Raw genomic sequence first — 14,088 nt, 5'->3', positions numbered from 1 at the left:
TAACAATATACTCTTCAGCTTAACTTTTAAGAACACTCAAACAGTGTCTTAGAACTTTTGTTATGTAGGAGTGTTTTTTTCAGTTTATTTTTATTATTATTATTTTTTATTTTTTAAACTGCTACCTTTTGGGATCCCAATTGTATTACTGAAATTAAACATCACCTAGTTGAGGTATATAAAAAATAAATAAATAAATAAAAAGCCAAGAACACAGACCATAAAATCACATGTCTACAGAACATACCTTTCAGAGGAGCTCAGACTGCAGTGATACAACGTGAGGTGCATGTACAGACTGCGTGTAAGGATGAGGAAGCACCTCTCTGAAACCAGGTGAACGTCCATGGAAGAACGGTGTGTGTTCTCATCTTCCATTGCAAAAAGCTTGACCAAACGCTGGCTTGAAGGCAGGAGATTTCTAGATGTATAGAAAGAGTATGGACTAATGACAATTTTCTATCATGACAGAGATATTAAAGAGTCAGAATGATTTTGCAAAAATCTTCATACCTATAGTGTGTCTGCCATTATATATGAAAGTGTCCTTTGGATTTTGAATTGCTGAGCTTCTCTCTGGAAGTCAAACTAGGGTTCTGCATTTTCCTAGTGAACATAATGTTGTGCTATTAAGGAAAAACTGCTGCAGCCTACACTTGTGGTGGGATTTCTCTTGCCTACTGTTAGTCATGTAAGTGTTTGGTGCCTGCTCTAAGCTGCTGTCCAGGTTCCTGTTGTAATCAGTAAAAAGAGAGGAAGCTACCTGAATGATCTGCTGCATCCTGTGGTTTGTGTTAACTGTTACTGTTAGTTCACTACCTAACAGACAGGGACTCACAAGTCACAGCCTACTGCTGCTACCTGAGTGAAGTGAAGACAATTAATCCCTCTCTTCAATTTTGCACTGTAATGAGTTGGCTAGCGAATGTCTGTGCATGTTTATGTGTACATGTGGAGAACTGCATTACACTTGTGTGTACTTTTGGCACTTGCAGAGACCAAACACTGGCTTTAGAGTCCTACCATGAGTCATTGGCTACAGTGTCTGTAGCTCCCAGACTGCCCTGTGCTGGTACAGTTATACACGATAATACATGCCATGAACTCCTCTCCTTCTTATTATGTGAAGAACACAAAAGGAGCTGTGTACCTCAGCAGCTCTGTGCTGGGCCACTTACTGGAGTAAGACGGTGAGATTCCAATTCTGAAAGGCTGGTCTCAATACTGCTTCAAGAAATGATGAGGTAGAAGCATCTTGTGAACTGACTTGGTTTGAGGTCACCAGCAGTACAGAGACTGTACTGAGCCTGTCAAGTGCCATAGCCTCCTCTGCTAAGAGCAAAAGTAATGTGTGCCTGTGGTCCACCATTCATGGACACTTAAAACTCCCTATAAGACATCAAAGTGGAGAAGTGGCTATGTCTATGCCACTGTGTTAGAAGTAGACCTGTATACAGATAGTGCTTTGGTTTACTTGGTTTCTTGTATGTTGTACAGACCTGGAAATGAGAAATCTAATTTCTTTATAGGCCACCCTTTTGATGTAGCAGTGTTTGAGGATCACCTTTGGTTTTCTGACTGGGCTAGGCCATCACTAATGAGAGTGGACAAGAAGACCGGCCAAAATAGGGTACGTCTTCGAGGCAGCATGCTGAGACCTTCATCAATGGTTGTAGTTCATCCTTTGGCGAAACCAGGTATACTGCAAAAATTGAGCAGTCAATCCCTTCCAGCCTCTTCTTGTTCACTGATATCAGTAGAATAGGTGTCCTTGGGGAGAGGATTATCTTCTCAGAAACAGGCTCTTTAAAAGACCTTGCATAGTCAGACTGGCATTTATTGAAAGCATCATCTGGGCACGTGTCCCAGGAAAGCTAACAGATTTTGTATATTTATGATCATGCCCAAGAATAGAGGCTGATCAATGGCCACAAGGCTACCATAGTCTTCTAATTCCTATTTATCTTAATTTATCAGCATCCTTCACACACACAAATAATAATAAATGACATGGAGAAAGATTTTGTAAGATTTATTAGTTTTGGATCAAATAATTTGATTTTCTGTTGGGAACAATCTCCCTGTAAGCAGAAAACAAGTAATACAATAGAGCAGGATTGAGAGAAGGTAATCACAGGTTCTCTATGCCCTTGCGATGTTCTTGCAGGGAATGATAGCACTCTAAATATTAAAGGAGAAAAATAAAGGAAACTTTTAAAAGTGTAATACATATGTTAGATGCAGAGTATATGAATCTGCTTTCCTGCCAGAGGCCAGGTGATAATGCCTATGCTTTACTATATGCATCTGCTTTTAATTAAAAAAAAATAAATTAAGGATGTTCTAGTTTTTGTCAGTCCTCATTCTTTTTCCAACTGCTTCAACTCTGAACAGCTAAAAGGAGATGTTGACTGAAGAAGCAGCTTGTTAACTTGCCTGTTTTTCTGCATTAGGGGCAAATCCTTGCCTTTATGAGAATGGAGGCTGTGATCAGATCTGTGAAAACAATTTTGGAGTTGCCCATTGCATGTGCCATCCAGGATTTGGGAAAACTCAAGATGGAAAAACCTGCCGTGCTTCAAATGTTTCCAACACAACAAGAGGTACAATCCTCCAGTTCCAAAAAAGACTGCTCCCAAACCCTTGAGGATCCTGGAAAATATTCACCTTGCTCTAAATAATGGATGACAGTTTCTCGGAAGAATGAAAACATTGGGGTGTTGTCCTGGGTGAATAACCTGTTGTCTGCTCATTGTAATTTTTCCCTTGGCATATTAGCAGTAAGAGATATGCACAGTGGTCTTAGGAATAATTTGTGGCCAGAAACAAGTTAGTATTGGAGGATACTGGTGTTTATTTTAAAAGGAAACCACCATGATTATTGGAAAGTCAACAAGCGGTGGAAAATCAGAAAGTTAGTTCAGTAGATTTAAATAGTCTGTGTCACTTTTTTCTTGTGTTTTTCAGGAAGTGTCTCTGCGCACAAGGAGGTAGTGCCAAAGCCAACACCAGAGACCTTACCCCATAGCACACAAAGCGGTGGGATATTCAAGAATATAGAGAGTGCAGAAAAGGAAAAAATGAGCATTTTGTTGATGGCTGAAATAATGGTATCAGGTAGAGTCTGATGATTGCCCTCCTTCTATTTACTGTGAGGTTCTGAATAGGTTTATATAACAAAAATAAATCACAGGCCTTAAAGGAAGAAAGGCTCGATGCCTAATCATTCATGCTCTGAATTATGCCAGGCAATTATGCCAGGTAGGACTGCTTGTTTGATTGTTTGTTGACATGTTTTTTTCATTTTGTCAACAAAACTTGATGATATATCCAGGTCTAGAGAAAAATATTTCTAATTTGGGATACTTATGAAGATCCCTCAGTTTCTCCCTTGGATTTTATAAGCATATTAGGTTCCTCTGAAAAAAATTACAGTAAAAACAATAAATTCTGCATGTGTTCAATGACAGTAGATCATTAAATTGTACAATAGGTTTTGCATAAAATATTCAGAAATTCTGATGTTAAATGGCACTTCAACTGTCTCTAGGCAAAGACAACAGCCATAATGATTGATTAACTTGTAATCATTAACCTTGGAAAACTTTTTTCAGGTTTTCTTGTTAGGTTTTGTTTGGTTGGTTGGTTTGTATTGTTTTGAATATGCAGTTACCTCCTTTGATCTGTCCAAATGCATCTAATGTTTTTGTTTTGTTTTGGTTTTGTTTATGCCACAGATCAAGATGACTGCACTGCACTAGAATGTGATGTCAATGCACAGTGTGTTTTGCTGGAAGATGGTGCTATGTGCCAGTGTTTGAAAGGATTTACCAGGAAGGGGAAATCATGCTATGGTAATAAAATACATTAATATAACCTTCTGGAAAACTGTAGACTGGGGGAGAGGAAAATCTTTTCTCATATTGGCAGCTCTGCTGCATAAGCCATCACAGAAAGGTCAATGGTATTGCTTGTTTTAAAAGGGGCGATGAGCAGAGAGCATGTGAGATGAAATGGCTAATTATCACATGCCTTATTTTCCCCTGAGTCATGACTATTAATCCTATTAATATTAACAAGCAATAGCAAGAATAATAGGAATAAAAGCATAAAGTATTTATTTGTAAAAATTGCCTAATTATAAAAGCTCAGTCCATAGACATGATAGTTGATGTACAATTTAGAAGTATGTATTAAGGAATCTCTTACAAATTAGTATTCCTCATGTAATATAAATATACATAAGTGCTGCTCTTGTTTCTTTCTAGCACTAGAAAGAGACTCCAACAATCAGACAACATATGGCTCAGAATGATCTTTAAGTTTTCAGACTTGCACACAACATATTTGGAAGCACTTTGTTTTCTCATAAAGGCCAAGGCAGAAAGGCATTAGGGACAGAGCAAGTTATCATTTGGTAGCTAAGCAGGAAGACTCACAGGACTTTATGTTGCTATGGAAAGAGAAAAAAAAAAAAAAGGAAGGTGAAATGGGCATACTCTTTTTTTTTTAATTGTGGTACATTTTTTTTTAAGCTTATGTGTTCTTTGTCAAGACAGAGTTTCTTTCTGGGTAGGGTTTAAGAATATAAGACTAGCTTTGAATAGGATTATTCCCTCCTAATGGGATTTTTTTTGAAGTGAGTGGTATTTGTACAACCTGTAGGTCTCTCTCTCTGTAGCTGGTTGACTGTCTAAGGCTCTTCAGAGCATCCCCATCAAATTTCATACCAAGAAAAACCACAAAGCCTTTCTTTTCCCATTTGCTTCAGATGCACAAACGACAAGTGACAGTATAGTCTGAGGGTGATTCATGATGTAAACATTTCTTTTTACTGATTTACCTGATGATTTCATCATCTATATGTCCTGTCTCCTTGTTTTGTCTCACAGATGTTGATGAGTGTGCTATAAATATAGACCACTGTAATCGAAACGTGTCAAGCTGTATCAATACAGAAGGGGGCTACGTCTGTAAATGTTTGGAGGGCTACATGGGAGACGGAGTCCATTGCTACGGTATGGGCATGTGTGAGGGCTGTGCTGTGTCTGGAAGGCTGGGAGAGGATGAATGAGCAAGACACATGATTCAGGCTAGCCTTGCATCAAGATGTGAAACTGTCAAATGAGCTGTTCTGGTTCTTTTTGAAAAATCTGGTTGGGGCATGGATCCTAACAGTGACTCCCCCAGACAGCTGACATTTATTATTTCTTCCTTTTTGATTATTTCTTTCCTGTTTGAAGTGTGGCAACCTCAGCAACTGATCAATATGCAAAGCCTGTAGTTGTCAGTGGATACCTTCTCCCAGTGTTTGCACTCTTTTTAGTAGCTCCAGCAGGAAAGAGAGAAAGAGTGAAGGGAGGAGGGGAGTGGAGGTGAAGCAGTAGAGCTTTATTGGAAATCGTTGCCATGAATATAAACGAAAGCCGTTATTGAGTGTGTCATAATACTCATCAAATAATTCCAGGTCTGTTTAATAGGCATGAGGTTCAAGGTGTTGACACTGACAGCTTGAGTACATTTAGAGTCTTGTTAATAATCACACCCACTGATTTTCCCATCCAGCTCTAATGCCAGGTCTTTAGTTCATTCCCTACATTTCTTATTTTTTTAATTCATTTTAGCAGTAAATATGAAGGAACAATAAGCTTCTTCCCCTCACTATTTGACTAGCACACAATTTGTTCAGACCTTTATGAGAGTCTTGTCTTCTCTTTTGTTCTTTTCTTTTTCCTTTCTCCTTTAAAGCCTAATTCAAAGCTGATTAAATTTGACCCAGTTCTTACATAGTTTTGCTGGACTTTGGTTCTTCATGACAGATAAGGATCACTGAACAATGAAGAACAATATCATTATTGTGGGCAGGGTGTGGAAAATGTCAGAGGCAGGAGGGTTGAGAGAGCATTCTACCTACAGTGGTCAGAGATCCAAAGCTCATGTCTCTGAAGATGTTTGGAAGCACAGACAGAAGTGACAAGCTCCTCTTGCTGTCCCAGCACCACCTACAAGGCAGCCCTGGGCTTTCACTGTCTGTGCTATAGTTGCTCAGCTAGAATGACGATGGTGCCTACACTGCTATTATTGAAAAACAGTCTGTTATCTTCCTGAAGTCTTTAAGTCCAGAAGATAGTAAGATATGTTTTCACAGCATTTCATAAATGATGCAATGTTATTATGAGATAAAGAGAATTAATACTAATTTTGTGTTTGATTACTTGAAAGGTACTGTAAAAAACAGAAACTGGTAAGTGATTTTGTACTTCAGTTTTAGACACCTGCATGCACACAGAGTGTCCAGAAATGTGTCAGTACATCCACAGATGGTACAAGATAAGTTCATGTTGTGTTGTTGAAATCACATTTCTTGGAATATGCTGCAACAGTTTTGTTTCTGTAATTATGCTTTTAAAAGTGCTCTGAATTTTCTATACTGTTTTGGGCCAGATGCTGTTAATTTTACTGTAGAAAAAGTCCCAGTGGTTTAAGGAATAATTTCACACAAATTGCGATGGGAGATCTGTGATTTTGTTTCCCTAAAGTAGATCTGGCACCTGTATTCTGCTGACAGTTGATAAAACGAATCAGAGGCTCCCAGACTCTGGTATGCGCACACTTTTTGAAGTTCCCCACCTTTGGGGGGTGCCCAGGCATGTAGCACCATGCAGGTGCTGTCCTGGCGGTGGGTACCAGCCTGGCAGGAGCTGTTGCCATGGGCTGTGCTAGAGAAGGTGTGGAGGAAGGATGGGGATGAGGGTGGGCAGCAGGAGGGGGGTGAGAGGTATATATGGTCCAAACACAGGCTCTGAGCCTGGAAACTCTTGTGATCAGGGAGCCAGTAATTCAGAGGCTCACTTCATTTAAGTGTTTACACGAACTAGAGAAACCTGTAGGTTTCTAGACCCTTTCCTTCTGTCTAAACACTTTGTTTAGGCTGGACCAGGTGGGTGGTGCAGGGTGGGGCAACTCCCTACTCCCAAACCCTTCTACTATCTTAATGCAAGAATGCCAACTGACAGGACTCAAGTACTTATCCAGGGTGCAAGCTATGGCTAGCAATGCCAGGAGAATATATCTAGTAAAAATAAGTCTTCTCTTTAACTCTACTGTGCTTGTTACATTTCATGAGAAAGCCTTCCCTCCCTTCCTCTCTTCCTCTGAGAGGCTGGGGCCACTGTGATTATTTGGCATAGAAAGTATGTTGTTGCTTTTCCATTATGTTTTCCATGAAGGCATATTTGTAGAGGAAAGTTTTTTGGTGTTTTTCCGCACTGCCAGGAGACTGCAGAGCTGCAACTGCTGCCCTTTTAACTGATGCCCTGAGGCATTTCATTCTTCTAACCGCAGACTGTTTGGGTGACAGATATTGATGAGTGCAAGATGGGATCCCATACCTGTGGAGAGAACAGAACCTGCACAAATACAGAAGGAAACTTCACTTGCTCATGTACTGACGATGCTTTTGGAACTGGCATTGGCTGCAGTGAGTAAATAGAGTGAGCAATTAAAATTAAGTAGCGCTTAGCTAAGAACTATGCTCTTGGACAAATTGTTATACCTAGAAATTAAGGAAACTCTGTAGAGTGACATACTGAGCAGCTTGTGGATCCATTTAGCACTGCTTTAGGAGGATGGTTTGAAGTGGGCAAAGGAGACTGGATCTGAGTTTAACTTCGAAATATCTACATTAAGGTTCAATGCTAATTTTTGCTCTCTAAATGTAGACACATCTGTCTAATGGCCTTTATAATCAACAGCAGAAGTAAGTGCTCCTTGGAAGTAACATTTTTGGAGGTAACTTTTTGGTAGGTAACTTCAGTCTGTGCCATTTTTTTTACTCTTTCCCTCTGCAGAAGGCTAGCAGAAGAACTGCACATAGTTTAAATCTGCTCAAATTCTTCAGAATAAGCTAGTCTTTCAGATCCAGTGGCTATTTGTTTCAAAATGGCTCTGAAACTCTTTAGAAAATGTGGTTACCAATGTAATGAAGGGAGCTGCTGAAGGCTCAGCACTAACCACCCCTCATTTCATTTCCTCGCTGTGACAGCAGCATTCTCGGCAAATGTGGAGCTGAGTGACTCACCATCTTACTCTGTGTCTACCCTCTTCATTGGGGTGAATTTTACTCCAGATCAAGTGGCTGTCTGATGATGGAAGGATACTGTGTAATTGTCACAGATCTGCTTCTGTGGCAAACCAGAAGAAACTATGGCTTTTAAAGCAGAACACCAACCAGAATCCCCATCCTCTTTTCAGTTACTTAAGCTTTTGGTAGTTTCATGTGTCACTCAAGGAATATGATTTTAAATGATGCATGACTTGGAGGTAATGCCTTCTATGTTCCTCAGCTGTAAATCTGATTCCATGTTCTAATGTGTGTTAACACACAGTTTTATTTCTTTGCTGCCCAGTAACATCTTTTAGCAAGCTGAAGTTTTCTTTGCAGAATGCAGTCACACCTGAGGTTCACGGCAATCACTCAACCCTTTCCATTCAGGCTTTTTGCCATGGCAGTTTTCCTGTAAATGAAATTTTTAAAAACAAATGTCATTGAAGGTCATGTTGCAATAAAACTGATTTGAGTCATAAAACTGATCCCACAAATGTATGAGAGCGATTAGGTGTATTTGTACTAAGCCAAACACCTAGAAATTCTTTGCCACGTAGATGTTTGGTTCTGACCTATAGATTTGCTGTAGCATCAAAGTAGGCAAGAAAGCGCTCCTTTTCTGTAAGGGCATGTCTGTGCTGTAGGTCATGCTGTGCAGAGATTTTAGAGCTACCTTTAAAATTACTTTGTTTAGACATCTATGTAGGTGAGAGTGGATGTGATTCAGAGCAGGCGACAAAACCCTTTGTAAAATTGGTTCAGTAGAGTTCCCTGCTTTACCAATGATGCTGTTACCTGTATCTGAGCAAGCCTGGAACAATAAAAAAATGGGATTTGCAGTCACACAGAGATGTGATCAACTGGATGGCAGTGGAGTAGAAGTAATCTGCATAAGAACAAGTTGCATGTAAAAATTTCTCAGTCTCAGATCCACGTGCACGAAGTACAGTCACCTTTCAGCTGTACATCTGACTCTGGTACTTTATGCATGGTAGAGATTTACCATAACCTAAAGCGGAATAAGTTGCAAAAATCATTTAAGTGTAAGTAACTAGACAGCCTTCAGAGATTTATTCACACATCTAAATAGAAAGAATGTAGCTGACCTCTGTAGGTCTTTCATTGGAAATCTAGACTCAAGCATGTTTAGTATTTTCATCTAAAGTTCTGTGTGCCTAAATTTCATGAGCAACATAAACAAATAGGTAAACCACAAGTAGTTGGTTAAAATTAGATATTTTTATCTACTTTTCTACCTTGAAGTTCTGGAACCCCTTTGTAAGATCACATTGCCAATGTGGCCAAAAGTTTGAGATGTCCTTGTGAAATCCTTTGTTTCAGAAGCTACTGTGTCCCCTGCTGTTGTCAGCAATGAATACTCTACACACCCTGTGCAAGGTGACTCTGCAGGGTGCCCTCCTTCCTATGAGTCGTATTGTCTCCATGGCGGAGTGTGCAATTATGTTTCTGATCTACAAGACTATGCCTGCAAGTAAGTACAGAAATTTGTATTGTCTGTGCTGATGAATGGTATCCTTAGGGCTCAGCTGAGTGCAGATCGTGAAGTGTTTGTCCATAAATTATCTGCTCATCACTCATGCTAGCAATTATCGTTAGACTCTGCTCTTTTCTGTAAGTGATCACAGTAAGTTTCTGGAAGTGGTCACTCAATTAATGCCAATTGCAATTAAAAATAGGATTGGAATTGTTCCCAAAGCACTCAATTCTTTACACTGGAAAGGTAAGATAAGTTGTTAAATGATTTAGTGTTCATGGCTTTATGAAAGACGTGCTTGCTGCCTCTCCTGTATGTATCATACTGACTTGTACCTCCTTGTTGGCCCTGCTGTTCATGTATAGCACTCTCCAAGAAAGAAGAGGACACCTCTGTCTTGTCTTCTCTGATTGGGAGCAGGGAAGAGAAATTTGGTGTCAGCATCTTCCCTCACGGTTTGAAGAGTCCTTGCCCCTAGCAGAAAGGGTACAATATGATGGTCCTTTTTAATACAGGGAGAGTAGCAATGAGAACTCAAAAATGAGACCTCCTTCCTCCTGTCAATACTTTTGTGAAGCCCACATCCTGTTTCCCTAAATGCAGTTACTGATAAAAGCAAAAAGTATCTCCTGTTTCCAGAAGACAATCCTGGGCTTGGTCAATGTGACAGCCTAGTCCCATGGGGTAATCATCTCTTCAAAACTATTAGTGCTGGAGTTTGTGTAACTTGATTATATTTGAATCTGTGCTATGTTTTTCTTCAAAATCAAGCATAAAAGTGTTTACAATGGTACAAATCCAATGCCTGCCTCCTCCCCAGGGTCTCACCTGGTAAGTGAGGACCTGTGCGGGAGATGGATGATGTTCCCTAGTCCGCAAATCTCACTCCTTGTCTTAGTAGCTTGAGTGACCCTGGTATAACCCTGGAGTAAGAAGAGCAAGCTTTGTGCTGAAGGGTTTCTTTGACCCACCGTTCCCCCAGATCTTCCTTGTCCTGCACTGCAGGAACCTCTGTAACAGGCCATTCCTGCAAGCACCATCAAGTCTTCAGCTTTCTCTGCCTACAGACCTCTGTACCTGCAGGAATAGGAAAAGAATGTATCTCATGTACATACCTGGGAATGAAGTGGATGCTTTGTGCCCTGGATTTCCTAAGCTCAGTAAAGCCTTTGCAGGAGACGGACTCACAGTCATCTCTGGTATTTGTTATGAATTTTTAGTGTAAATTTTAAAGGCACTGAAAACCATATCTTCTCGCCTCATTCAGTTTCTCCTATTGAAACTGAGGAGTCTACAGCTGCAGAACTTTCAAATTGGATCACATGTTTTTTATTATTATTTTATTTGTTAGATGTTAGTGCATAATAAGAATACAAACGCATGTATTCCTCAGTGCTGGAAGGGGAAGCTCTCTAAAAAATTAAGGAGCAACCATGGTTAGCCATGTTCTGGGGGGCCAGGTTTTTTGCATGGACCTTGCTGAATTCTCAAATTGCTGTAAATTTTCACTAGATGGCAGCATTAATTCATGTAGGCTGTAATATATGACACATCAAAACGAAATAGCAAAATGTTACCTAGCAGAAATATCTAGCAAAAATCACATACAAAATGTGATTTGTATTTTAATTAATGAAATCTCTTACACTAGAAAGTAGATCTTCTAGCTTGTTAGGAGTTTATTGTGGTCATACATTTAAAAATTGGCATTTTTCTGCATTCCAACACAGATGCATTCTAATTTGTGGTAGAATGAGAGCGCTTGTGCCTGATTTAATAATTAATGCTGTTATAACATTTTCAGGACATTAGGTAAAAGCTGATGTGAATCAAATCCTGCTTCTTTTGCACATTTGTGTAGGTCTTTAGACTTGAGTACAACTAGAGATAAGAATTGCAAGAGGGATTTGAGCCTATGTTGCTGAGAGATCATTATGAATCCAGTAGACTTTTAACTTTTTATGTTTATTATTTATTTCCTCCTTTATGTTGCTCACCTTGAACAGTAAAGCTAGGCTGAGATTCTTTTTGGTGTATTTCTCACTTTCTAGTAATTTCAATTTCCTGCACTGGTAAGATACCTCTATGTTGAGTTTTATAATGGTAAAAACAAACAAACAAACCAACCCCCAAACAAAAACTGACTACAGAAGAAACTTGTATTAAAACCAAATTATAAACATATTTCTAATCCATATTTAAAAAAACCCCCACAAACCAACACTTTCACCCATCTTTTATTTTAAATTTAGTGTTTAGATAAAAATTTGATTCTCCTAACCAAATCACTCTGAAAATACAGGTAAGTCTTATAATCCCAGTTTCAAAGAAGGGCAGCTTGCTGCTGGAAACAGTTAAATGGAAAATCTCAGGGAAACACTAATCGCCCAGCAGGATTTAAGGGAAAATTATTTTTTCTATCCTTTATGCATTAGAATTTGGAAATTATAATCTTGCTGTATAATCCTATAGCTTTACAGTTAAAAAAATCTTTTAATATTGAATTCTACAGGTTTTGACAGTCATTCCTTTAAGGTTATTTTGTCTTCACGGCTACTAAATTCAACGAGGTATTTCTGTAGAGGTTGCCTATGGTAAATCAATGCATATGGTGACTGAAGTGATGATCTGGGTTTTTTCCTCTGCCGCCACTTACAAAATGTGCTTGTTTCTGGCAGCTGTGTGACGGGCTATGTTGGGGAGCGGTGCCAGTTCAGCGATCTGGAGTGGTGGGAGCAGCAGCAGGTGGAGCGGGTGAAGATGCGGAACGTCACCATTGCCGTGTGCGTAGCTGTGCTGGTCCTTCTCCTCCTGCTGGGGTTCCTGGCTGCCTACTGCCACAGGTAGTGCTTCGAAACGTGCTGTGAACCTGTGGCATGGGGACCGAGGTGCTGCTGACTTGCACAGAAGGTTCATGGTGAAGAACACGAGCTGTTCCTCAGTTGGTGGAAATCACCATATCATCCTTGTTAGTCTTCTGCTTTTCAGTAATTGCATCTATGAATAACTTAGAAACTTCTGGCATGTCCCTTGCTTGCATACTTGCATTGATGTTAGTGAGTGACATGTGTCTGGGAGGGGAAGAAGAAGAGACCTTATTAGGTCTGAAGAGGAACCGTAATTTGTATTGACGGGAGAGTCCAGGAGCATGCTATTTTCTTCTTCCTCAGTTTCCCTTAAGAGCTCTAGGTGTCTGAAACTCTCTTGGCAGGGTTTGGCTCTTCTCTGCTAGCTATCCCCTTAGATTGGTTTTGCTTCACTTTCAATGGAGAGTGGCACCTGAAAATTTCCTTGCCATTGAGAAAAGCATCGTACTAACCTTCCAACAGCAAACTTACACAGTGATGCCTTCAGTAATGAACATGAGAACAGTTCAGCTGGCAGCAGAAAGGGTAAAATCAGGGACGTGAGCCTAAGACACATCTGTTGTAAAAGTACTCCCTGGCATTTTCCATGGCTGTAATGAATTGTGCAGGTTTGGGATTCTTCTCATGGCAAAAAGAATCCCTACAGTCACTATTTAAGAACCCAGTCTGATGTGAAATTAAATGTCATCGATGTCCCTTGGACTGGAAAGAACTCAGCATTTAATAACTTAGAGTCTTTTGATCATGACCTTGGCAGATAACTATTCTCAGATGCTGTTGTTTAAATGGATATTTATATTTAAAAGTAAACAAACAAAAAGCCAGACAGCAACCAAATGAAGAAGCTCCTGCTGCATGCTGACCACCCTTCTGTGTGCAGGGATTTTGTTTGTGATTTAGGTTAATTTTAAAATTAGACTCTCACAGGCATAAAAAATTAAGCTACAAAAGAAGTTAACTATGGAAGCTAGTATTTTCCATTCCTATTTAATGGTTCCTAGTTTATGTAGTCCATAAAACATAAGTTGACACATTTCTTATTTTCTCTTAGCTAACGGTAGAGGCCCAGAATCAAAGCTAAACACAGCCTGGTTTGTTCTCAGGACCTGGCATTCAGAAGCTAATGAGTGGAATGATAAATACAGAATAGGAAATTGTGAGATTCTTATGGTGCCAATATATGTTACATAATCTGTCATGAAAAATAGCCAGAATATAGCTGGTTTTAAGGTGTGAAGATATTCTCTACCCTTTTTCTCTCTTTCGTCATTTCTTCCTGATTTACTTTTCTTTCTTGTCAAATGCTTTTTATCAGTATAACTATTTACCTCGAAAACAAGTTTTCAATTACATACTTGACTGAATTTGGACTGCAGCTATCACTAGCCTAACTAGATAAAAATGAAACTACTGACCTAAAATCCCTATTTAACTGGAGTCTAGAAACCAGTATTTGGGTTGCAATTGCTACACTGCTTTTTCACATAATGTACTGTATTTTGAAACGTACAGATTAAGTCTGTAATAGTCCTGTTCCTTCCCCATCTATCTCCTTTTAATTGGAGGAAATGAACTTGGAGATCTACACCTGCCAATCTGAAAATGTGTGAACTGGAGGC

General features: G+C 39.5%; 1 protein-coding gene across 2 annotated transcripts in view; it reads left to right on the top strand.

The window, feature by feature from the left end:
* EGF (epidermal growth factor) overlaps positions 1–14,088 on the top strand; it is a 61,172-nt gene that overhangs the window by 37,558 nt on the left and 9,526 nt on the right. For both annotated transcript variants that reach the window (XR_010472458.1, XM_005515250.3), the window contains exons 15-22: positions 1,530–1,697; positions 2,454–2,603; positions 2,968–3,117; positions 3,738–3,854; positions 4,893–5,018; positions 7,361–7,480; positions 9,449–9,599; positions 12,281–12,445. Coding sequence is in view for 1 of the 2 variants with exons in the window: in XM_005515250.3 (XP_005515307.2) it covers positions 1,530–1,697; positions 2,454–2,603; positions 2,968–3,117; positions 3,738–3,854; positions 4,893–5,018; positions 7,361–7,480; positions 9,449–9,599; positions 12,281–12,445 (1,147 nt within the window). In the remaining variant the exon portion in view is untranslated. The remainder of the gene's footprint in view (positions 1–1,529; positions 1,698–2,453; positions 2,604–2,967; positions 3,118–3,737; positions 3,855–4,892; positions 5,019–7,360; positions 7,481–9,448; positions 9,600–12,280; positions 12,446–14,088) is intronic.

Source organism: Columba livia, chromosome 4 (assembly GCF_036013475.1).
Source record: "Columba livia isolate bColLiv1 breed racing homer chromosome 4, bColLiv1.pat.W.v2, whole genome shotgun sequence".
Taxonomy (NCBI): Eukaryota; Metazoa; Chordata; class Aves; order Columbiformes; family Columbidae; genus Columba; species Columba livia.
The sequence above is the reverse complement of the archived record's forward strand: the minus strand, read 5'-3'. Positions and strand labels throughout refer to the sequence as shown.